The sequence below is a fragment of the Lissotriton vulgaris genome, chromosome 6, assembly GCF_964263255.1.
Source record: "Lissotriton vulgaris chromosome 6, aLisVul1.2, whole genome shotgun sequence".
NCBI lineage: Eukaryota > Metazoa > Chordata > Amphibia > Caudata > Salamandridae > Lissotriton > Lissotriton vulgaris.
Genome location: NC_141694.1, coordinates 1,774,484,147 through 1,774,509,386, shown reverse-complemented (window position 1 = coordinate 1,774,509,386; position 25,240 = coordinate 1,774,484,147). Strand labels below are relative to the sequence as shown.

At 41.4% G+C, this 25,240-nt stretch overlaps 1 protein-coding gene across 1 annotated transcript in view; it reads right to left on the bottom strand.

Annotated features, from left to right (window-relative positions):
• The window catches only part of LOC147709457 (fibrinogen-like protein 1), a 135,053-nt gene that overhangs the window by 15,715 nt on the left and 94,098 nt on the right, over window positions 1-25,240 (bottom strand). The window contains exons 2-3 of the mRNA XM_086925486.1: window positions 12,079-12,301; window positions 8,105-8,242 (exon numbers count right to left, since the gene is read on the bottom strand). Coding sequence (XP_086781612.1) covers window positions 8,105-8,242; window positions 12,079-12,301 — 361 coding nt within the window. The remainder of the gene's footprint in view (window positions 1-8,104; window positions 8,243-12,078; window positions 12,302-25,240) is intronic.

The following is a 25,240-nucleotide window of genomic DNA, read 5'->3' as shown; positions in this document are numbered from 1 at the left end:
AGCAGGGTGGCAGCAGTTCTTCACATCAGTAGTCCATTCAGCAGCACAGCAGTCCTCCTTCCTGGCAGAGTGTCTTAGGGTCCAGAAGTGTACTGAAAAGTTGGTGTCTAAAGCCTTATTTTAAACCCTGGTACCCTCTTCCTGGAAGGTGGGAGAAGTTTCTAGACAGTAGCTTTGAACTGCATGGAATTTCCTGACTCCAAGCAAGCTGCAGTGACGATGTGGAGTTCAGATGTTCTATGTGTAAAGGCAGAGCACTCTCCATTCAGTTGCAAATGGGGCTATGCTCAGCTCCACCTCCATTCTGTCAACAGATGGCCCATCCAGGCACACCTAATTCCTCTATTGTGTGACTGTCTGGGATGAATTCACAAAGTCTATCAGTTATATCAAGTCATGTGACCTAAGACAGGCTACAGGCACAAAAGGGCGCAGGGCATAAAAATGTCAATTTGGAAAAACAACGCAACAGGTGAAGAAACAAATTCTCCAGCATCAATCGAGGATAAGATGTAAAGTTGAGAATGCATCATTGGTTGAACACTGTACCAAAATGCACTATACTAAAATGTACTATTCAGAGAAAGACATGGTATGGTGGGCCCTAGAGGCGGTTAAATCCTGTAAAAGGAAACCAAATGTAGAACAGATTCTGACCATTAAAGAAAATCACTGGATTTGTAGCACTGACAGCATACTAAGAGGGGTGAATGTGGCGGTTGAATGGGCAACGCCGGTATCGATCATGTAAAATGAAGTCCATATAAGGGAAAACGATGTTGTCCTTTAGATCAATGACTTTGGAACGCATATGACTGTACATATCTAAACATTGTTGAATTAATAAATAGTTTATGCAATAAATATATGCCTGAATCTGTTTAAACTGGAACATCAAAGATATCCCTTTGTGAAAAAACATGGCCCTCTGTCCAAAACAACCTCTTGTAAATATATAGGTGTATTTTAAAACATAAATGAGAATTATGGAGATTAAAATGCCCATTATGAGTTGAGCAAACCTGATGTAAAATTATTGTTATTTTGGTTTTCAAAATGTATTTTAGTTTAAATTTGTTTTTTTGAATGTATGTCTATAGCGTTGTGTCTTGTTTTATGTCCAGGTTCATAATTGATACAATGATAATTTTTGTGATGTGTTTTGTCTTAAATGCCAATTTAATGTCACACATGTTAACATATCAATTTGTCAAAAAGACCAATGAATTGAATGAATACATCTAAATATTGATCAAACTAAGCTCTCACTCATTCCTGTCAGTATTTTTAAGATGGCCGCCGCTTCGGCTGTGGTTTGAAATTAAGCCTACTTCAAAACAACATGTGGGTTGCATGATTTCATTCTCCTATATCTTGAGAAATACATGCGATACATTAAGGATCGACCCTATAACAATAAGAGGAAAATAGCCTCAAGAAACGTAAGAACTATGAGTGAAATGACCATCCGTAATAATAACTTTTAACCATATTGTAGGTGTTTACTCACCTACAATATGGCCGCCACATTTTACTTAGCAAACCTATACCTGACAAGCCAGAAGTATCAAACCAGGAAGTAGACATAAACACGCCCATGCACCAGTATACTTGAGTGTGATCTGATCCGAGATGTGCTTTTCCATAGTGAGATGCTGAAGAAACCAATGAGTTATTGCAAACAATCTAAGGTCCTTGAAAACTTAGTCAACCGTTAGCAATAGCGGTAATTGCTCAGTGCATATAAGTAAGAAACTTTCAGCACGTAGTGTTGATACAAGCGTGCCTCTGTCTTCCCCAGAGGGGTACAGTAATATACCCTGCTCACAAGGATGAGATATCTCTGAAGGAGACACCCAGGGACTTGCTTAAAACAAGGAAGATACGGCTCACAATTCGAAAAATATTTGGTGAGTCAGTACATTTTATACTAGGGTCCTGAGCACTATATAATGTTTAGACACCTTCCGGCTGCAGTTTCTCAAACATTCAAAGTTTTATTTATGATACATATTGCAGAACCACGTAATTTTAACAAAGTACTGACATAAGTAGGGCACATAATTGAAAAGCGGTTCAGCAAACAAGTGTCACGCAGATATACATGTGAGATAGGAATCCAAATTGGAGATTTCTGGTTTATACTGCCTAAACATGCTCATCTCTTTTTTGATAATAGCTTTTTTGACTAATTTCATATATCAAGTAAGACCATTTTGGTTTTCCTTTTATGTAGATTCTAAATACATGTTTAGACTGTGGTCCTCAAATCATCTGAGCAGAATCGTGATACGAATCAGTAAGTGAAGAAACTTATTGTGGATATAAGGTTCTGAATTCTTTACTAATAAATTTCTACCTCCATGCACAAATCGGTGATGATCTCTTGGATCATTTTAATCTATTCATTTTTTGGACCCACACCTTGGATATCTCATCTTAATCCAGGTCAAACTATCAAAATATGCAAATCACTCTCCTTTTTTCAAAACACGGGTGTTTTACTTTTTTAATATACAACACTTCATTTGTACACTTAATTTATTGGAATATTCATTCAATTCAGTGGTCTTCGGTTCATAAATTAAATTTCATCCTGAAAATGGTCTAAGAGATGAAAACAAGTAGACCAAAATAAATAAATGGTGTATTACCACAGATGTTACTTCAAATAACGTTATCTCTATCATCTACGAATTGGAATAGGTATCAACAAAAGGTGTTAATTAGAGATTGATTTGTACAGAAAGTAAACTTTTACTAATTTTACCTTTGTATATTTGTGATTTATACTATAAGTACCCTTAATGAATTTTTCTATATAAATATATATTTTTCTGAAAAAACGTTATACCCGTCTTGTTTGTGAGATCTACTCAAGTTGCTAAAAGAAGTTTAATTCAACTGTGGCATTTTCAAAATTGCAATAAAAAAACAGACTTTACCATTAAATAGGGTCTTTCCATATAATTACAAAGACACCAAACATGGCATTCCTACCTGCTCCCAATTGGAAATGACAGCTTATTAAATGTAATAAAGAATTCCCAGTGTTATCATATGGGAGGGGTATTATTTAATTTAAAGGCCCTGGGTAAATGCCATACCACTATACAAAGTACTTATTAGTAAAATAAATATGCCACTAGGCAATAAGCCAATCAATGTAATAATTGTTTAGGGGAGTGAGCACAAGCACGTTAGCATTGGTTAGCAGTGGTAAAGTCCACAGAGTCCTAAGGCCAACAAAAATAAGTTCAGCAAAAAGTAGGAAGAGAGGTAAAATGTTTGGTGGAAGACCACCCTAAGACTGTGTTAACACAGATTTAATACAATACATTAATTTCTTCTACAAAGCCATATAGAATTGTGACCTGGGAAAGTTTTCATTAGCAATATAAGAAGCAGAAAGCAAAGGTGTAAATTGCACAGAGAGAAACTTCTTTCATGATTAACAGGGATTTAAATTACATATTTGAATTGGGAAAAAGGTAACTCAATGATAAAGATTGTCACGTCAGAGTTTGTGAAAATGCTCTACTTCTGAAAATTGAATTTAGGCCTGGTTTATATTCCGATCTGTGTTGGCTTGTAATAAAGGCCACTCAAAGTTAATAATTACGCAAAACAGCATGGTAAAAATCAAAATTATCATTATAGATTTATTTTTAGATTGTGCTGTATGTACAATGTGTCCCTTTATTTTGTTTCAAAGTTCTGAGTCTGTGTTTTTGAAAGTCAGAATGCCTTGAAGGGCTCTAGGTAACATTCAAAACAGCTTACTGTGCCCAAGAGTTCAAGTAAATAGACGCAGTGTTTTATTTTGGTGTATTATTCTATTGTCAGATTGACCTTTTTGAGTCAAAATATAACCAAGTACAGAAATACATCTTTCGTCTGTCTAATAGCTTTCTGAGCTATCCACGATTTCAGAAAGCAAAAAATAAATGTTTTCTGTAGCTCAATAACAACGTGTGCTTTATAAAATGTATGGGTAATTACATTTTGGAAGGAAGTAAATATTTGTTGTTTGTGTTTTTAGAAATTTGCACAAGCATTAATCAATATATAGGATTAATATAAGGACAGTAGAAACTTTTTATCAATAGAAGTAGATTTGTAACAATCCAGTTTATATTGTGTATTTCCTTGACATGTTTAAAAGCATTGCTTTTTCTGCTGCATTCTTTATGAATTTTCACTCTATCAATAAATTCGAGGATTAAGGATTTGGAAACCATGAATAAAATGGTGTCATTTATTTCTGTGAAATAAACTTACTTGGAAGTGATTGACAAAATACAACACCTGCAGCCTTATTGTTTGATCTTGGTCATATGATTAAAGACATTTGAGCTGGAGACTGTGCTCAATTGTATCTTATTAATTAACCCCAAGTAGGCACCTAGCTAGAAGTGCATTACCTCCAATTAAGCGTAGACAGCCGCAGCCCGTGGAGGGAGTACCGGTGGGGCAGAAAGGAGGGGCGAGGGAGGGGCAGGGTGGGGGGTGCTAAAAACCGGAATATAGATAATTGGAGGTAAGTAAACAATGTAATTAATAAAACAAATTTCGTAGCGCACGCTGCATCGCATTGTGCGTTGTACGCGCACTACGAAATTCGTTTTATTAATTAAGTACAGTAGCCAGTAAGAAGTGAGTAATAGGCCCTAGTGCAAGGAAGGAAATGGGCTCCCTGGCTACTGCTTGAATGTTGAGAAATAGAGATATTCAGGGTTCAGTGCCCCCCCCCGTCCCCCGGGGTCTGGGCTCTGGTGCCACTGCACCTGCTGCACCACTGGAAGCTACGCCTTTCAGCCGGATAGATGCCGCAGGAGGGGCCTCAATAAACTGCTGCTTTTGCCAATCACTTTGACTCCTCTCTGAAGCAACTTCTAAGAGACAAAATTGTTTTTTCTCATTCTTCATTTACTTCTTTCATTTTAGTTTTCTCATCTGTGTACCATTTTACCTTTCTCGTCTAGTTCTTTTCTTCATCTTTTTTCTATTTAAATCTTTTATTTCTAGATTGATTTCCCTCGTTTGTGTTTCTTTCGTCTTTCTTTGCTTTCTTTCTGTTGATCGTTATCTATTACATTACTTTTTACTTTCACTGTTTTTATTTCACTTCTAATTGCTTGTGCAGGGTTCTTTGACCATTGTTCTTCTCTGCACGGATCAATATTCAAAAGATTCTTACATATTCTCCCCATGTATATTTCCAGACTTTTCGTTGTGATTATGTAAAAGAAACAAATTCATTAGGATCTTCTAAAGTTCTGGATCACTGACAGAACATCGGAAACAGAAATATCATGTAGGCAGAATATCGAGTCACAAATATCGAGAAGGTAAGTGCAAATAGGTAAGTATAGATTTACTATTCTTATCTCCACTTCTACGTACCTCGAATACATATATTGCGACAAGGTGCATATTTGTGTAGAACCTTATCCACAATATTTTTGTCCTTCATATTCTTGACACAATATTGGTTCACATGATATTTCTGTTTCTGATATACTATCTAACCACTCATGTTCTTTTGTTTACTTCTCTATCTTTGTCCTTGATCTGTCGCTTGGCTCCTCACATACAAAAGGTTAAGGATGTAGGCTCGACAGGCCAAGAACTGCACATACGAAACACACACACAGGCAGACATTCCGAGAACAAAGCACAGAAACGCTATCACGACACCATCTCACGCAGAACGGACACAGCATGGACATAACACGGATATAGCGGAGACCTGTTTCTCAGAAATTTGAAGGTGTTCATACACAGCATGGAAATACAAATATGTTGAATCCATCTGTACATGTTGTTCTACTGTAGCTATTGCATTAACTCTGAAAATATCTTAGCTGGAGGCGTTGCAAGTAGGGCTGCTGGGGCTGTTGCAGCACCCCAACAATAACCTTTATGGAGTTTAGAAGGTAAATGAGCAATAAAGATTCCTTTAAGTTTTATTTTTATCCTGTCACCTTCGAGTTGAAAGTCAGAGGTCAAATATCAGGGAATGTTCTCTGACAAACTGCTTGCTTATTCTTTCAACATAAAGGCTGGTGTTTTCTTTCTCTGACTGCAAAAAGAGAGGATTTGTAAAGTGGCCTATGTGAGATCCTTGCTGGGGTAGAGAGAGAGTGAAAGGAAAGGGTGTAGGATGTTGGTTCTTCCCCACAAACATAATCAAAATGAAATATATGCAAATGAACTGTACAAATATTTCAAAACATCAGCAGTTAAAAAAGCACAAATGAAGCACATACCTGTATAGTTCTGATGGAAACAAAGGTATTCATCGGATCAAAACAAATCAAGGCAGTTTACTGGTGATGTGCGACTAATTAATATTTGCTGAAACCTGAATTCCATACATTATCGTTTGTGCGCTGTATAATTGTATAAGTAAAACCGCATGTCAGTGTGAAATGTTTTGGACATTTCAGTGGCAATTGGGATGTCTGTAAATGACAGTGTGCTACCACACCATGCTTTAGTAATATATTTGCAACAGTGTACTCCAAAATGCACCACTGGCTACATAACACAACTTTACCACTCTCCTGTCGAATGGGCGGGGCTCATTTGCTGTACTTGTACTTTGTAAAACGCTTTGATTTTTAATTGTTACTTTAACTTCAGTGATGTAACATTGATGACAGCACCCCCACTGTGAAATTTGATCCAGCGCCTCTGCCAAAGATATGCTTTGGCGGGATACTGCGGATAGAAACACATCCGCTTTATAGTAGATGATTGCTACAACTAAACCTACGTCACACCTGTCCCCGGCTTTTATTGGTGATTCTGATTGTACTATAGACCCTTGACTAATGAGCAACATATTTTGCAAATCTGCCACATGTAAAAAGACTACAATAGAATGTTGCATAAAATACACAAGGTATGATAAAGGAAGTAGGTTTTGGCAGTGATACCTACTGACTTTGACAATACTTTTATTAGATTAGATAGCTGCCTTGAATGCATGCGCTTCTGCGGCAGACATTTTGGAATGAGTTTTAAAACACTACAAAAAGCACTAGCATATGATACATGTATCCACAGCAAAGACTTTGGAATATATTTTGTAATGTTTAACCAATGCAGTTTAGGGATTGCCACAATGGATACATGCGCAGCTGCAAAGACCATCCTTTAATGCACTTTAATAAATCCTGTTTAAAGATGGCTACTGTGAATGTGTGTGCTTCTCCAGCAGACATCTTTCAATGGGATTTGATAAACATAAACAAATCCACCTATAGGTTCCCACCACACAAGCATTTATATGCACATACATGGATGGTTATCTCGAAATGGTAAAAACAAAATTAAGATGGCCGACCAATTGACAGAGTGTTCAGCTCAAAAATATTGAGGGGAATGGAGGGGAGCAAAAAGGACACTGGGTGCGGAGAGGGAAAGGGTGGATGTAAAAAAGAGAGGCATGAGGTGAAAAGAGAAAGGAATAGGGAGTAGACAGGGAGGGAGACAAAAAAGTAATTCACATGTGCTATGAATGCAAGGGCGCATGTCAGCATTGGAAGAATACTCTAACCCATAAGAACACTGCTACTTTGCAGGAAAGTAAGCCATCGAATCAAGAGCAGGGAAGTGAGACAGTCAATAAAGGTAAGAGGCTGACCCAAAGCCCATTTTATGGTCCTCATTACAATTGGTCCAATAACCTTAATTATGTGCAGTAATGAGCAGTATGCACCTAACTTTGCATTCTAGGCCCATTTTGGGCCAAAACTTGTATAAGAAGATATTTATCACACATGATAAATTCCATACACCTTGGTGTCAGTACTATAGTTATCACACATAAAACAGGGCCACTTGAGGGCCATAGTATAAGTGATGTATTGGAAACAATAGGTCTGACTACAGGAACATAAGCTCTCCTTAGCCTAGACCTAAAAAATGTCAACGGGGCATAGTTTTAAAAATGGAAAAAATAATAATCTCCAGGCTTCAGATCGCCTATTATATGGTGCTGCTACTCTTCTCTTTCCCCCAAATATACTTTACTCATTACCTCTTTCTGAATACCCACATTTCCCCCAACAGGAATGGGTGTGCCTTTTTTTACCTTCAGTGTCCATTTCACAGAGGACCTCTGTCGGCATCCCGCCTATGGAAGGCATGATTATGTAGACCCCAGATCTCCGTATCCCACTGTAGTAGATATCGCCACAGTCTATCGGGCAGTTCTTCGAATGCATCATGTCTATTCAACACATAAGCAGACACATTTTCAGCTGGCATCACTTGCTTCCATGGTTTCTCCAAATAAACTTTGCTAAGACATACATGCTATTGCATCTTTATCGTTAGGACTTTATGATATTAAAAAAATGGAAATTCTTGTAGATCAGACTCATGATGCTTCTTTTTAATATGTTTTATATGTTATATTCTGTTTTATTGTATGTATTCTATATTTATTTGAATCTTCGGTAATGCCTATGGCTATGGAGTTTAAAAAACACCAAATGTATCACTGCTGGGAAAAACAGACGGTACAGTCTGTCTCCTATCCATCATGTTACTGAATTGTTTATTTTTTAATTTTGATTTGTCAATATCTCCCAGCCCTTCGTGACATGCTACTTTTAGCAGGACTTCTCTGCAAGGATTTGCTGCCCCCACACAGCATTTAGATAAAATATGCTGTACAAATCTAGAAAGGCCAGCTTGCCCCTTCAGGGTGTTAAAAAACTTGATTTGCTCTGTCAGGGCCTCTGAGACCAACAGATGAAATGCAAGTGCCTAGTCATAAAAAGTAATTCCGCAAAATTGTCATTCATGTCTTACACTTAAAATGCTATTTTAAAAGTAGTATTGTCCTTGATTCCAAACACAGTCAATAACTATCTAGAAGGGTAATTCCCTTGAATAACATTAAATAATGGCCAAAGAACGTCTTCCAAATGTAGGTATGTTACTGCACTATTCATTGCAGGAGTGCAATTGCTGCTTAAACATTTTTTCTGCAATCTCATATACAAAGCTGTGCACAACCGTGTTTTTATTTATTTATTTATTTACTTTAAATGAATTATAAACCCATAAAAAGATATCAGACATGAAATGCATATATTTCTAGGAGGTTTATTGAAATTACGTCAACGAAAGATCGCGTTTCACGTCTACCCTTTGCATAATTTGTGATCACTAATTTCAGACTGTAAAGTATTGTGGACTGCATTCCATAGGCGACATTAAAATCATTTTTCAATGGTATTCTCCTAGTAAACATCTTCGCACGGCAGCCCACAATTTATTCCCAGATTTTGCAGCCTTTTCGGTTGTGGTGTCAGGCTCTGGAATTTCCTCCCCTTCCATTTGACCTGCAAGAAGCTGCTTACCTCTTTCAGCAAGGTTCTAAACAACCTTGCTTTTCTCTCTGTGATGAGGGTAAATACCTCTTTATAGATTGGGCCAAGACTACTTTCAGGATTAGGGATGAGCGCCTTGACACCTCTGGGCATTTCTTGCTATTGTTATTGTTATTTTGGATTTGTATCGCGCCCAATCACCTGCAGGTCTCTAGGCACTCGGAAATCGGTGGTAAGAACAATAACTTGGCAATCATAGAATAAAAGGCATCTACTGGCCTATATAGCACTCATGATTCTTCTGAACAGCAGTGTTTTTAGCACCTTTCTAAACCGTAGGAGGTTCCCTTCCCTGCGCAGTGTCTCAGGTAGCGTGTTCCATAACTGAGGGACTAACACAGAGAAGGCTCTCCCTCCCTTGGTTACAAGTTTGTACCGGGGACAGACCAATAACTGAGAATCTGAGGATCTAAGAATTCTCATTGGACTGTACACCACCAAGCGATCTTTAATGTAGGCGGGTGCCAGACCGTAGATTGCCTTGTGAGCTGTGCACAGATTCTTAAATTCCACTCGCTCTTTGATAGGGAGCCAGTGCAGGCTCTGTAACAAGGGAGATGCTTTAGTTCGTCTTGGGAGCCTGAAAATGAGTCGTGCAGCGTCGTTCATGACGACCTGTAGCCTATTGTCAGGGTTTTCGGCAGGCCGAGATAGAGAGCATTACCGTAATCTATCCTTGAGATAACAGTGGCTGCTACGATTGAGCGCTTCATGGATTGAGAAAGGACGGGAGCTAGCTTCCGTAGCTGTCGGATAATATTATTGCAGCTTCCCACCACAGAAGAGATCTGCCTGGCCATTGATAGATCACAGTCCAGTTTGATCCCCAGGCTCTTTACATTCAAGCTAGGTTTTGGAGCCGGGCCTAACTCCGCAGGCCAGTAGAGGTCACACCATAGTGAGGTGGTAGATGGAATCACCAATACCTCGGTCTTATCTGGATTGATTTTCAAAAGATTTTCTGTCATCCATTGTGCAGTGTACCTCAAGATATTGCTCTTTACATTTTTATATCATTTCATTTCGAATGAACCAGCAGGTGCAAAGCCTTAATAGTGAAACAATAAAAGAGACTTCTATGGGAAAAGCCTATTTAAGGCAAAATGTATAGGTGTCCAGCACATCCTAAAGGAAGCTGGACAGCTTGTGTGACTGACGTTTGTGAATGCATTCCTTCTAATAATATGCCTCCAAAAGAAGGGGGTACAATTATCATTATTTCTATTGGTAAAGTTTGTAACCAGTGATGCGGAGGTCGTTGAAGCTAGCTAATTATTTTCTGTTTATTTTCAGATTTCTGCTTATCAGAAGTCCAATACCTCTCACTTGACAATACTGGTTTACTGCAATAAACCCATAAATGCCAAACAAAGTTGCTAAAAAGTTTTGGAAGCCATAAACACATGGCCATGCCAGACATAACCTGAAAACCACACCAGCTTTCAGTGGATTCAGGCTTTCACTTTAAATCTTTTTTAACAACCCTAGTAATCTGCAGAGTTTACACAGTTTACAAGTACACTTAAGACAATGGATTTGCTTTGAAGAAGCATATATTGGAGAGAAAGTGAGTGTTGGTTTGCTATGGAAAGCGGATTTGAAAGGCATTTCCGTTTAAACGTAGTCTAAATTTGACAAAATATGGTAGTAAAATAAAAAGATTGATGATATGTGGCCAAGCATTCTTGCACTACAGTTATTAAAATATGAACACAATATTGTTCACCAACAACCTCTAACATCTTGCAGGAGCCAATCAAATTCGAAGTTGTTTGAAGACTGTGCGAGCCATTTTTAGGTCTATCTTGACATCACAGCTTTCTACAGGACATTTAGTTTCCAGTTCTCTAAAAAAAAGTGGGCTTTAGCACGAGAAGTATTACCTTCTCACCTCTTGCTATTGTCTACATGGTGTATCATTTTGCCTTCCAGATAGTAGATTGTATCAGGAACTATTTTTCATCTGAAAAGTACACTCAATGATCAAACTAATTTACTACATCAATTTCTTTATCTCCTATGTGTATTCTGTACAGAAAAGAAACCTTTTTTTCCTATTTCTCTCAGCAATAAAGCAGGCTTTAAAGTGATAAACAGCATCTGTTCAGGCAACATATTTAAATAATTTGTAAATAATTGTATTACATGCGTTGACTCAGATATCTTAGCTATTTTAGCATTTGCTGGATTAGCTATGAGAAAATAGCATATTTTTTCAAACGTGGAATGAAATGTCATCTCATGCCCCATAAAATGAATATCCTGTAATCCTTCTAGCATATTTTTAATGATCAAGGGGATTTTGAAAGGAAACAGTTCTGCAATCTCAAAAATCAGTGGTCTATATGCAATATTTAACCAGATTTGGGGGGTGTCTTCAAAAATATAGTGGGATGTCGCCTACTCCATAAACTGTGTTAGAATGCTACTATGTTTCTGCTGGAGATGCATCCCATTATGTATAATAAAATGCAAAAGCACTGAGTTATTTATAGAAAAATAAATATTACATCTGGGTATTGAATCGCAAACTTTATTTCAATTTATGACATGAACACATGATAGCTAGAATTTACCACTATTCAGTCATACACCCCTGGCGCCTATTAATGCTCTCACACTCCACATGTAAACCACCCTGTTGATTCATGTCATTTTCTGTGACCTGAGTGCAGCAGATCCTGGTGGGCTCTCATATCTGCGGCGGCCATGCACGTTGGGTTGTGTCGGGCCAGTTCTACCATCATGGACAGGTTGTGAATCTGCGCCTGCATGTCGTAAATCAGCGTGGCCTGGATGTGCTGCAGTGTGTGGGATTCGTGGGACCGCTGCTCCAGGTCACGGATTCTCCGCTCCACTGTGGTATTCCGACTGCTCCTTTCTTCGTTCTGGGGATAACACACAAAAGGAGAGCCTCAATTGGTCGGATGTGTCACCATGGAGTTGCAAGTGAAATTGGTGAGAACAAACAGATTGGGCCTTATAAAGTATATTTTTATATTTTTCATCCCCCATTGCTCATGCAGAGTGTGACAGGCCTCTTTGACACACCAGCAGGTAGATTTCAGCCAGGTGTAGCCTTTACACATAAGGAGTTTCAGTGGAGATTACTTGTCTGTTGGACAAATGATATTTCCATTGCTTAGGCAGGAGAGCCCAGTCCTAATGTTGTAATGGCCTATAAAACATGATTTTCTAAAAATTAAACATGTGAAAAAGCAAACTAGGCTCTAATGAAGAGCAAAAACAAGATGAGGGGTATCTACACAAATCTGCCATCTTTTGTTATACATATATGTTAAAAAGCTTTTGTTTCAGCAGAACACTTGACAGATATGATGTCGTGATTTTTTATTTCTATTCTTTGTTGTTTTTTTTTAATCTCCATTAAACCTGCATACATTATTTTCTATTTTCTAAATTCAGTGCTTATTTCCATTGATGGAGTCAGAATTTCTGATGAGGCCCTATATTATTAAAAATGCTATTTTTCTAGCTGATTTATTATTGTGGTCCCTTTTTAGTGAAGGATAATTAATTAGGCTACTCTTTAGTCTTTACATTTGGTTTCATGATTGGAGTTGGCAAACACCCATTGTTTCTTAATATCTAACACCGCTTCATATAGATGACAACAAACCCACAAGGTTCTCTATAATCTACTTGTGAAATGAATGTGTCTCCTCTAAGGTCAACAACATCAATACAAGCTTCATAGCCTCCAGGAATCTAGTGTACCACCAGTAGCTATAAAGCCATCTGTAGCAACAGACTCTCAGAAACCAGACATACTCTCTAGATCACCCACTGGGTTGTCAGAAGACAATGTGCATGTGTCATTATGAGATCACTCACTCACATTCTGGGATAAATCAAATTCATTAAGATTAAGTGCTGAAGATGCGTGAATGAGACTCTTTGATGGTTTCATTAGCATAAGAGTTTCCCTTGGCAACATGGCTTTATCCCTGGTAAAGGAACTACAGAACATACTCGTCGAGCAATCACCCTATTTGATGCCATGGTTGCCACGGGGGACAAATGTCAATGATCCTACTCGATGCTGAGAAAGCCTTCGACCGCGTCTCATGGGACTTCCTTTGGGAAGTTATGAAACGTAATAATTTCAGCCCTAAATGTATTAAATCTATTAAGTCAATGTACCGCCGCCCCAAAGCAAAAATTCTAGCAGCAGGATTATTATCTGAAAATATTAATATTGCAAGGGGCACAAGGCAGGGATGCCCTTGCTCACCCCTGCTTTTTGCTTTATATATTAACCCCCTTACCTTGAAACTATTAGAAAACAATATTATTAAGCCGGTCATTAGTCGCCAATTCGAAACTAAAGTACTGGCCTATGCCGATGACATCGCGGTTACTACATCTGACCCGATCGAGGCTATACGCGAAATAGAGAAAGTGACTACTGAATTTGGACGTTGCTCGGGCTACTCTCTTAACAAAGGAAAAACGATTATTTTATGTACAGACAATACCATCTGTCTGGATCAACGAAGAGCTGGAAAGGCTACGTATTTGGGAGTTGTTCTATGTGCAGATACCAAGTTATTATCAAAAGCTAATTTTGATCCTTTATTGGCCAAGATTAAGAATGATTTTGAAAGAGTTAATAGCCTCCATCTCTCTATCATAGGAAGAGCCAATTATGTAAAAATGAATACTTTGCCTAGATGCTTTTACCTTTTCCGGGCAATTCTGTTAGCTATTGATCAGGAAACGCTAGAGTTGATTAATTCACTTATTTCAAAATTCTTGTGGTAAAATGGTAAGATTCGGAGATCACTGGCATTATTATCACTACCCTTTGATAGAGGTGGTCTTGCTATACCTAATATAACTTTATATTACTGGGCAGCATTTTTAAAACAACTTACACCTATGATTAATGGCTATAGTGTAAAGAGCCCAGAAGGAGTTGAAAAAATATCCTCAATCTACAAGCTTCTTATAGGACAGGAGGCTAAGGGTTTACTCCTAAGGAAAACTGAGGCAAGAAATTATAAGGTTTTTAAGGGAGAAGTTATAGCTAGCGCATGGAGAATTTGGAAGAAAGTGACAAAATACATGCATATCAGTAAGATTAACCGATATACGCCACTTTGGAGTTCAAATGCCATTGAAGGCAAGGATTTTAACTTTGTTGTAAAGAAATGGGAAAAGTTGGGAATAAGAACAATTGGTGAGTTTTTAATAAATAATTTTGACTCCACCTTTTTCGATTTAAAAGTCAAATATAAGTTAACAAATGGAGACTTCTTAAATTTCGCACAGATATTTGCTAAATTAAAGGCCAAAGAGTCTCTAATCTCTCTTTCTAAAACTGATATTTTGGATGCAATTCCTAGAATAAACACCAGGATTGGACCCTTTATAACATTCTTTTGACTCAAAAACATGACGATCTTGATAAAATTGAAAATAAATGGACCACAAAAATAAACAATCCTAATGTTGATATTGATAGAGTGATAGAGATGAGTCAGAAGCTACTTATGGCAAGCAATCTTAAAGCGCAACTGTATAAAACCATATTTGATCTCTATTTTACCCCTGCTAAATTGTTTTTATGGGGTAAACGTGAGAATGATTTATGTCCTAGATGTAACCAAGTACCGGCAACTCTTACCCACATGTTTTATAATTGTCCTGACTTGATGTTGATCAAAAACATGATATTATCATTTTGGGAAGAGGTATTTAATCATAAAATACCAGAATCAGAAACCTTATTCTTATTAGGTCATGACTATTCCTTAAATTTAACTAAATCTGAAGAAAGATTAATTTTGTCAGCTCGCTGGAAAGAAGTAGATCCGCCAAGTTTTCAGATGTGGCTAGCGCGTTTCCTAGCGGTCTATAGATATGAAACTGCTATATTTGAAACAAGAGGAGTCAAATCTAGGGCCCGCGGGGAAGCACTCTGGCATCCAATAACTAGATGAAAGCTGGCATCATATCTAGTGGCATTGGCTGATCCTAAAATTAATGTTCTTATCTCATTTGTCTTAAGTTTTCACTGTTGTACCTATGTTAATTTTGTTCAAGGTAATGCTTCTTCTTTTGTTTGATTAACGGTCCAATTTGTATCACCTGCTGTATAGTCTACAGTCTATTTATGTATGTTATGCTATGTTTTTTATCTTTTTGTAAAGTGACTCCAGCTTTTCCTGGTTAAAAAAAATAAAATAAAATAAAAAATTTTCTTTTGTGTTGGAAGATCAAACTTTTCATGCAGTGAACTGGTAGGTCTTCTTGTAGAAGCTTCCAGTCGATGAGATAGTTTACCTGCTCTATAGGGATCATTTTCGAACACGACTAAAGCAATCCTGGATTTTGCGTGAGTTCCGTAACAGAGACAACAAGAGCAACACTAGTGGTATAGGAGTTGTAAGTGTTGTCACGTTCGCTGTTAGAACTATGATCTATACTACGAACTATCTTCAATAACCGAATGCCCCTCTTTTCTTTCTCAAACACAGTTATGCTGTTCATGATGTGTGTTTATCTGAGATGTATGCAAATTCTGCTCCTTTGGAATAATGTTCAACAAAGTAGTTTAATGTACAATTGGTCTTTTGGCCTCAACACTCAAATGCTACTTCTAATGTATACTGCCTATGATTCAAACTTGTAGGCCAGTGATGCCTCACTGGTGTGTATTGCTCACTGCATATGCTCATGCACATCATGAAAAAAGAGACTTCATTTAGCATTTTTCCACCCTGAAAGACAACTCTAAATTTGCTATGTTGCTGTTGCAGAGATACTATATTTTGAAAAGAGCTGCATTCCGAAGGATATTTTACTAATTATCAGTGTGCTGCTCATGAGTGCTCATGGGCTGCTTCAAGAATGGCTGTTTTCAGACTTGTACAGGTATGCAACTCTGGTATTACACTTCTCATTATTATGATGACGTACATGCAGATCCCAATGGCACATGCATATAGATACACAGGTATACATAGGTTAAAATAAGATTTGTCTACTCATCTTCTATACTTTTTTAGTGTTCACATTTGCCAATATACTAATTATCTTTACTGTTGCAATTGGGTTCCACACATTCAGTACTCCTGGATTTTTTGCTTTTTGGTTCCCCCTGTTTTGGACATTTTACTGTGGGTGACTCTCACTACCTGTGTCTCACTCACGGTAATCACTTTGCAAATGGTCTGCGCATTTATACTACCAGTGTCCTCCTGTTAAGATAAGACCATTGCAACCAGCAAGGGTAAGGAGTACTTGGCTGGCCACACATGAACATGGGTGCATGTGTTTGTACACACATGTGTGGGCTGCACATGGGAGTCTACTGTCATGTGCAGCCCGGTAACTGTGCACAGGTAGCCTGGTGCAGTGGGGACTCTGCAGGATTAAATATTGACCTAGGATAGCCCTTATAATGTTAGTGTACACTACGAGGGAAATTCAGTGTGCTTTACTGTTTTGTCTATAGTAACACTTTATTATGCGCTTAGGGAGAAAACTGCCTCAGAGTGCAGTTTTGCTTTCCTTTGACCTACAGAGACCATTGACCTCTTGAATTGGGGTGTAACTTGCAAAAATCAATTCTGTAATTTCCAAAATGATAAATGTATACTTTATCGGTCAACCAGAGTTGTCATATTTTTATGGCTCAGCTCAAGATCAGAGCTAAGGTCTTCTGCCACCTTGCTGTGCCCAGTTAATGACATTTCTCTGCAGTAGCAGGAACAAAGATCTTCCTGCACAAAGGGAGCAATTAACAGTACTTCACCCAGCTCCTTACGAGGAAAGGGAGGGTTTGGAATAATCTGCATCAATCACTCAGCTGTCATACTGTACCAGGTATGGGCCTCCCTAAGCCCGCTGAACAAAGGAGAGAACCCATACTGTAGTGTAGTTCCTATATTCCCAATAAACAAGAAGGCGTTTAGCTTTCCTGAATAGACAAGAAGGGATTAGCTTCTGACAACCATATCACATGACAACTTTGTTCCCCCTGCAATAAGGAATATATCTCTAGAGTCGCTGAAACAATAGATAGTTATTTTACTCAGTCAATCGTGCATGATTCGTTTCACCAGAAATGCAGAGAAATAGAGAGACGGGGGTTTTTAATAAAAGGGTTATTTATTGAGCAGTCTTCTTTCTCATGCAAGAGAAATGAATTGCCACAATTGCAATACTTGTCATAAAGTAAAGTGCGTACAGTAAAAGGAGTATTATGAAATAATACTGTAAAAGCATTTATATGGTTTCTAAGTCATATGATACTTAACATGTATAAAATACATACAATGATAAAATAATGACTAAACGTACTCCACTGGTGTTTCTAAGATACGCCTACCCCAGTGTACCTAACCTGAGCCAAGTACAGGGAAGGAGTAGATGAGTTACAGTTTTTGCCAAGAATCTGAATCAAGAATTGTCTATGGGTCTAACCAGCTCCGTACCTTAGGTATAGAATGAAGGAGGTCTTGTATCTCTCTCTCAGGACTCGATCTCCCAGTAACCCGCGAGGGTGACCGGAAACACTGGAGCTGGATTTCTCTGCAGGAGAAAAGACAGCGTCTCTCTCAGTGCGTCAACAGGGAGGGTCGGCTTCCTTCGGCACTCACATCAGCAGGGTTTCAGGCAAGTAGATAGCTGACTCTGCTCCAAACCACCGTGTCTTGCTTAAGGCAGATGCTGGTATATTTATAACTGGAAGGTGCCGAGTTTGACTTAAGGTTGGACATAAGACGTCACTAATAAATGGCAGTTCTTTCAGGACTCTCAGGAGTTCTAGGACAAATCAAAACAGAAGCAGGGGAAATTCCCGGGATGCTGGAGGCTTGGTTTGTTTAAGAACGTGTTGTACTTTCTAGGAGTCTATGGTAGTAGCCTTGCCGTATTTGGACTGCATTGGCTATGACTTAATATGGATATGATTCTTATGCCTTTATAAGGATATGATTTATTATAACCACACAAAGGCATAAATCGGGAATATCTAATTAGGGTCCTAGATACATTCACAACAATACATATGGAGCAAATCCAGGAGAGGGCTGTCTTTGAACTTTTGGCGTGTCCTGACCCTGGCAGTGATGACACCCAGGGGTGGAGCTGAGACCCCAAGAGCAGATGTGACCAATGACTCCCGGAGGAAGCCATTTTGAACTGTCTCAGCATGTAGTGCAGGAGGGTTGGGTGGGATGGAGAGTTGATGTGCCACCCTAGGATTGGCCATGGTGCCTGCCTTCTGGAACCTTCCTCTCCCCTTTAAAAACTCTTGCACAAGAGGGAGACTCACTCCTGCTTGCTGATTTTTCTGCGCTTCACTGCTGGATCTTGGGAACTCCATGGAGAACTGGAAGGAGGAAACCCCCAAAGTCCAAAAAGGACTAATTACTCTGCCCAGTTGATCCCAGGACCAGTGAGCCTTACCAAGAGCCAGTGAAGCCCCCCCAAAACAAAAAAACAAAAACAAAAGAAATGCTATGCATCTCTCTCTGGCTCAATAGGAGAGCCGCTGCTATAATATTCACTGCTCCAAGAGGAGCGCTCCATAATTCCCCGCAGTTCTTTGCTGCTTTGTATCTTATTTAGCATGTGGTGACCTCCAAAAAGGGGCAGGGGACACATCAATGTTACATATAAGACTGGGGGGGGGGGGCTGCAGGAGCGCAACAGCACCCCCTAAGAGGTTTTTATCAGAGTACTGCCCCCACGTGTATGGGGGTCAAGAATTCAGGACCTCTCTAGGATTTTCTTGATGTTTTCAAGCAGTCCCAAGGATAGAGCATTTGTTCTACAGCTGGGAGTTTTGCACCCTCTAGGAGGTATGTGTATGGTTACAGTTGTGATGGCCTGAAAGGCATGAATATCGTTAAAGAAGTTACATATACTCTCTACGGGCCAGGTTTACAGTTCCAATGCGATTTTTGTGTGGACCTTGTGGAGGCTGGGCGTGCACTCGATTGCTGAGCGAGAGGAGGAGGAGCCCTGTTTTCCTGCGCCGTGCACGTTGAAAAGTTCTGCTTCCCTCCGGTGGTGCGGGACGCGATTCTGTGTGGACCTTGTGGAGGCTGAGTGGAGGCGAAGCCCTGTTTTCCCACGCTGCACACTCAGTATGCGCATGGGCCGTGTCTGGGCAAAGCCTGGGCCCAAGGTTAGGCCGGTCAGCACCCATCAGAGACCGGAAGAGGAGAGCCAGGCATTCCCTCTTGGTCCTCTTGCTTCAGACCTCTGGCTGGGGACAATTGTTTCTACCGTTAGTCACACAGCTATTGAAGACCTGGGGGGAGTGGTGCGGGCTCTAGCGCCAACATAACGTAGGTCAAGTGGGGTTTTCTGACAATGACTTTGTATCCTGTCACTCATCTTGCCGTTTGCTGCTTATCAGATTATTGTTTCCCTTGTACCTCTCACCCTATCTGGCTAAGTCTAAACAATACCAGCTAGACGTTAAAATTCTGCTGCCCTGTCCTGATTTAACCCTGTATCCAGCCATGTGGTTGGGCTTTTATGGGGAAACGTGAGACGATTGTGGCAGCCCGAGGCCCTGGCAATAACTACAATGGACTCTTTTTTACAGCGTACAGTGGGGGTCCTAGTTAAGGAGATAGAGCTTGTGGCACAACAGCTCTCTCATTCCCCTGCTAATCATCTGCTCACCCGTTTATCTAGTCCCCTAAGAGGTCCAGCATCATGCAGCCCAGAGTTGGTGGGATTGGTTGAGCCAGTTGGGGGGTCTTTTCTCACACGCACCACTGGCCAGGAACCTGTTCTGATACCAGATGAACTTGATTTTACTGATGAGACTAGTAGGTTGGTTGTGTCCGGTCGTAGCAAGTACACCACCAAGCTAGTGGCCTCGCACCCTCTTATAAAATGAGGGAGTATCAGTGAGGGTCCTGGGATTGGGGCTTAAAGAAAGTGTTCCCTGATGGGGGTGAGGCATGCGTCCCAGGGCGGCGGCACTCTCGTCTAACACATATGACGCACATGCCCTGTCCATGATTGAAGCATTTGTGGGTTCCTTATTGGCAGGAATGGACTCTAAACTGGAACCAATCAAGCAACAACTGTTCTCAATCGAGCAGGACTTCCTTAACCTGACCCAGCATAATCACATGAGTAGCAATGAAGCCAAACCTGGTCCTGTGGTCATACTAGGCCGTGTTGGTAATGAGGGTGTTAGTCAGCCCGGGCCGTGTACTGTAAACCAGGAGGACTTATCATCCCCCCAACTGCAGTAGAGTACTCTCCAACCCACACGCCCTCCCCACTTCTAGGCTCAAAGGAAAAGTCAAAGGGGAAAGGATCCCCCCCTCGGGAACCCCAGGATGGAGGCCCGGAAGGGCATCGCGAAGACAAACTGGGGAGAGTCCGGGATAGGAGGGGAAGTCACCCTAATGAATGGAGTGCCAGGTACCTAGAGCCACAGCCCAAGTACCCTCTGGTGGAGCTACACCGTATGTTGTGGTCTTCGGGAATATACCCAGGGTGAAGCCAGGCATTACAGAGGACTTCCATCAACTAAAGAACAAAGTACTTTATTGGCTGAACACCAACACAATCTTAGGGATATGAGTAGGGAGATACATCAATCAATCAATCAATCAATCAGAGTACTTGTAGAGCGCGCTACTTACCCGTGAGGGTCTCAAGGCGCTATGGGGAGGGGGGTGCTGCCACTGCTCGAAGAGCCAGATCTTGAGGAGTCTTCTGAAGGCGAGTAGGTCTTGGGTCTGCCGTATGTGGGTAGGGAGGGTGTTCCAGGTCTTGGCGGCGAGGTAGGAGAAGGATCTGCCACCGGAGGTCGTTCATTGGATGCGGGACCCAGCAGCGAGGGCGAGGCTGGCGGAGCGGAGCTGGCGGGTGGGGGTGTTCAAGCTGAGTCTGCTGTTCAGGCAGGCTGGTCCGGCGTTGTGGAGTGCTTTGTGTGCGTGGGTGAGGAGCTTGAAGGTGATCCTCTTGTCGACGGGGAGCCAGTGTAGGTCTCTCAGGTGGGGGGTGATGTGGCTGCGGCGGGGGACGTTGACGATCAGTCGGGCGGAGGCGATTTGGATGCGTTTTAGTTGTTGTAGGTGTTTGGCTGGGATTTCTGCATAGAGTGCGTTGCCGTAGTCCAGTCTTGTGCTGACGAGGGCCTGTGTCACCGTTCTTCTTGTTTCGGTTGGGATCCACTTGTAGATCCTGCGGAGCATGCGGAGGGTGTTGTAGTAGGAGGAGGAGACTACTTTGACCTGCTTAGACATGGAGAGGGAGGAGTCGAGGATGAATCTTAGGTTGCGTGCATGGTCAGTGGGTGTTGGTGCTGTTCCCAGTGTGGTCGGCCACCAGGAGTCATCCCAGGCTGAGGGGGTGGGTCCGAGGATGAGGACCTCTGTCTTTTCCGAGTTCAGCTTCAGACGGCTGCTCCTCATCCAGTCGGCGACGGCCTTCATTCCCTCGTGGAGGTTGGTTTTGACGGTGTGTGGGTCCTTGGTTAGAGAGAGGATGAGCTGGGTGTCGTCGGCGAAGGAGATGATGTTGAGGTTGTGATGGCGGGCCACTTGTGCAAGGGGGGCCATGTAGACGTTGAACAGTGTTGGGCTGAGAGATGAGCCCTTGGGGACGTCGCAGATGATGTTGGTGGCTTCGGATCGGAAGGATGGGAGGCGGAGGCTCTGGGTTCTGCCGGAGAGGAAGGATGTGGTCCATTCAAGGGCCTTCTCTTGGATTCTGGCTTCTAGGAGGCGTGTCTTTAGAGTGTGATGGCATACCGTGTCGAAGGCGGCTGACAGGTCCAGGAGGATGAGGGCTGATGTTTCGCTATTGTCTAGTTGGTGCCTGATGTCGTCTGTGGCGGCGATGAGGACTGTCTTGGTGCTGTGGTTTCATCTGAATCCGGACTGGGACGGGTCCAAGATGTTGTTGTCTTCCAGGTGGCGGGCCAATTGCATGTTGACGATTTTCTCGATGACCTTAATATGGTGCATAGAGTTGCTTGGGTAGGGGGGGTCGAAAAAGAATTGCGGTGGTGACTGTGTTATAATAAACTTCAGCCGACCACACGTGGCATAGAGAATCCTCCATGCAGTAAACTTAAGCACCTCTCTAGGTCCTTCCACGTCTATCTTGGCCCTCGCCCTGTGCTTCTTATATAGGCCCATGAATCATGCAACATCTTCTGGATTAAGGTGCCCAAGGTGGGTTCCCGGTCAAGCCAATCAGGAGTGGCAATAGGTGACTCAGTGAATTCCCCTTTCAAATCTCTTTGCTCCCCTGGGATTTCTGGATAACTGTGATTGACTCCCAGTGATAGCACCTGAGAAAACGATGGTTCCCATCCCACATGCCGCTCCTATTCTTCAGTTTGACCAAGTTCTACTGGCGCCAGTTCCATGGATGGCAATCCCTGTAAATTTATCTCATGGAACATAGCCAGGCTGGCAAGCAAGTTTCTTGACCCAGGATGGTGTTGTTTTATAAAACGTTTGATGTCATATGTTTGCAGAAGACTTGGGCCATCAAAAATTTCTTTTTTATGGAGGGGTATAAGTCTTTTGTTGTGCCTGCTACCCCTTCAAGGGTAGGTTGATCTAAGGGAGGTCTCTTTGTTTATGTTTCTCTAATGGTGAAATATAGTATTGCAGTGTTGGCTACAGATAGCCAATGCTTGCAGGCTCTGTTATTTTCAAGTGGGTCCTGTAAACTGTGGCTTTTGAACTTTTATAATGCCACATCATCTTTTCCAGAAGTTTGTAACATCTCCCAGTTGGGTTCATTCTTGAGTAAACTTGATGCTTCCATCCTTCATAAGATGCAACTTGTGCTGATTGGAGACTTTAATATCCATCCATGTGGGGATCCGAGAGAGCTAGGCCCGGAAGCTCTAGGTTGTCCATGTCTATCAGGGATGCATTTAGAACATACATGCCAGGGAGATAATCTTAAGCCCTAGTGAGTAAATTTGATCTTTCATCAGCAATGAGCAAATTAGACCCAGGCCCAATTGATATTATTCCCACTTTCAAAGAGAATGATAGTGATTCACTCATTGATTTTATTTTTGTGTTTACCCCCCTTTTTTACCTTATATCGAAATTCTGCATTGACGCGAGCATCCATAGCAACCTTAATTCTCTGTGTCTTAAAGCTCGCTGGCCCTGATTAGCCCAAAACAAGGGGGACGAAGGGGGGGATTATTGAAAGTCATAGACGTGGCCCAGATCATCCCTGATTCTTTCCGCGAGACCATATCAGCCAAATGTCATAGGGAGTTACAAACATGCCTGGCCATGCAGCTGGAGCCAGAAGTCATCAAAGCTTTTGCAGCTATTTCCCACTCCAAATCTGATTTATTGGAGGCTCCTGCGCCCAAAGGGCACCCAGACCGGGTCCCAAGATGGTTTGACTCCACCTGCTCGGTTGCATCTAGGAAGCTGAAGGAATCATCATTACGCACTATTCCAAGAGACATTTGCTTAGAAAGAGCTTGTGTAAAGCAGTATAAAAAGTACTGTTTAGGCAAAAGGAGGCACTAAAGGAGGATGCCTGGAGTAAGCTTATCGAGGCTAGCACCCGCAAGAGTAGCCCCAAGTTTTGGGGAATTGTTAGTAGTCCTTTCCTGGCATCAGACACAGTAAACGCCCTTGATGTCCATATTAAAGAGAATGAATGGGTTAGCCATTTAGAGGATATGTTCTGGTGTCCACCTGTTCACAGTGCTTTTTGTGGAGTGGGATTGGGAAAATCTGCCTTGTCTGTTTCAGAGGGGGAAGTTAGGTCGTGTATAGTTGGGTTGTCTCATAACAAGGCCTCGGGACCAGATGGGATTACCCCTGACCTCTACATTTCCATTTTGGAGCTGTGGGCCCCTCTCCTCACCTTAGTCAACAATGAGGCTATCAGAGTTTGTCCCCTGGTTTTTTGGGACCTCTCGACCATTGTTCCTGTTTTAAAAAAAGGGAATAGAGACAGTACGCACCGTTAGTGGTCAATCTCCCTGTTAGATTCAGTAGTCAAAGCGGTTGGACGTATTTTACTGGACAGGTTATCTAGCTGGGCAGCTGACAATAACACCTTGACAGATGTTCAGTACTATTTTCATCCTAGACAATCGAACGTGGACCAATGCCTCAACCTGTTCATGATCCTTAACAAGTACACAGTTGCCCGTCCTGGCACTATTTACCTGGCCTTTATGGACCTGTCTTCCGTGTTCGATCATTTGAATAGATGCAAGTTGTGGCAGACATCATTCTCTTTCTACAAGATCTCCATCAAATTACGAAGGCGGAGGTTAGATACTCTAAAGACTTTAAGGTAACTTGTCAGATCTCTATACAGGGAGGGGTCTGCCAGGTTTGCATTTTGGGCCCTTTTCTGTTTAATTGAAATGATGAAATGAAATGAATGAAACTTATATAGCACACGACTTACCCTGGGGCATCTCAGCGCTTGCTTAGGGAACCCGTCCTGGTATTCCCCTGTGAGATAACCCTGGCAGGGTATCCACAAGGTGAAAGCCAGGCATCCCGCCGCGAGGGGCCGTTGTGGAGATTAAGCAAGCTATTGCCCAGAGTCGCAGAGTGTGAACCCGTAAGTCGAGGAGGCACCGGAGCGAGAATTAACGAGCCCGTGGAATTTTTGAGCCCAAGACCCGCCGAGGCGGGGAATTGAACCCTGGTCCCAGGCCGAACTCAAGCTCCAGGTCTGCCGCCTCTAACCCCTGAGCCACACTTCTCCACCTTTAATTTTTAACCGCATTGCTGCGGCGGCTTTTCCCGCTGTGTGCGGCAATTTTCAAAAAGCCGCCTTACATGACGAGCTCAGCTCGTCAT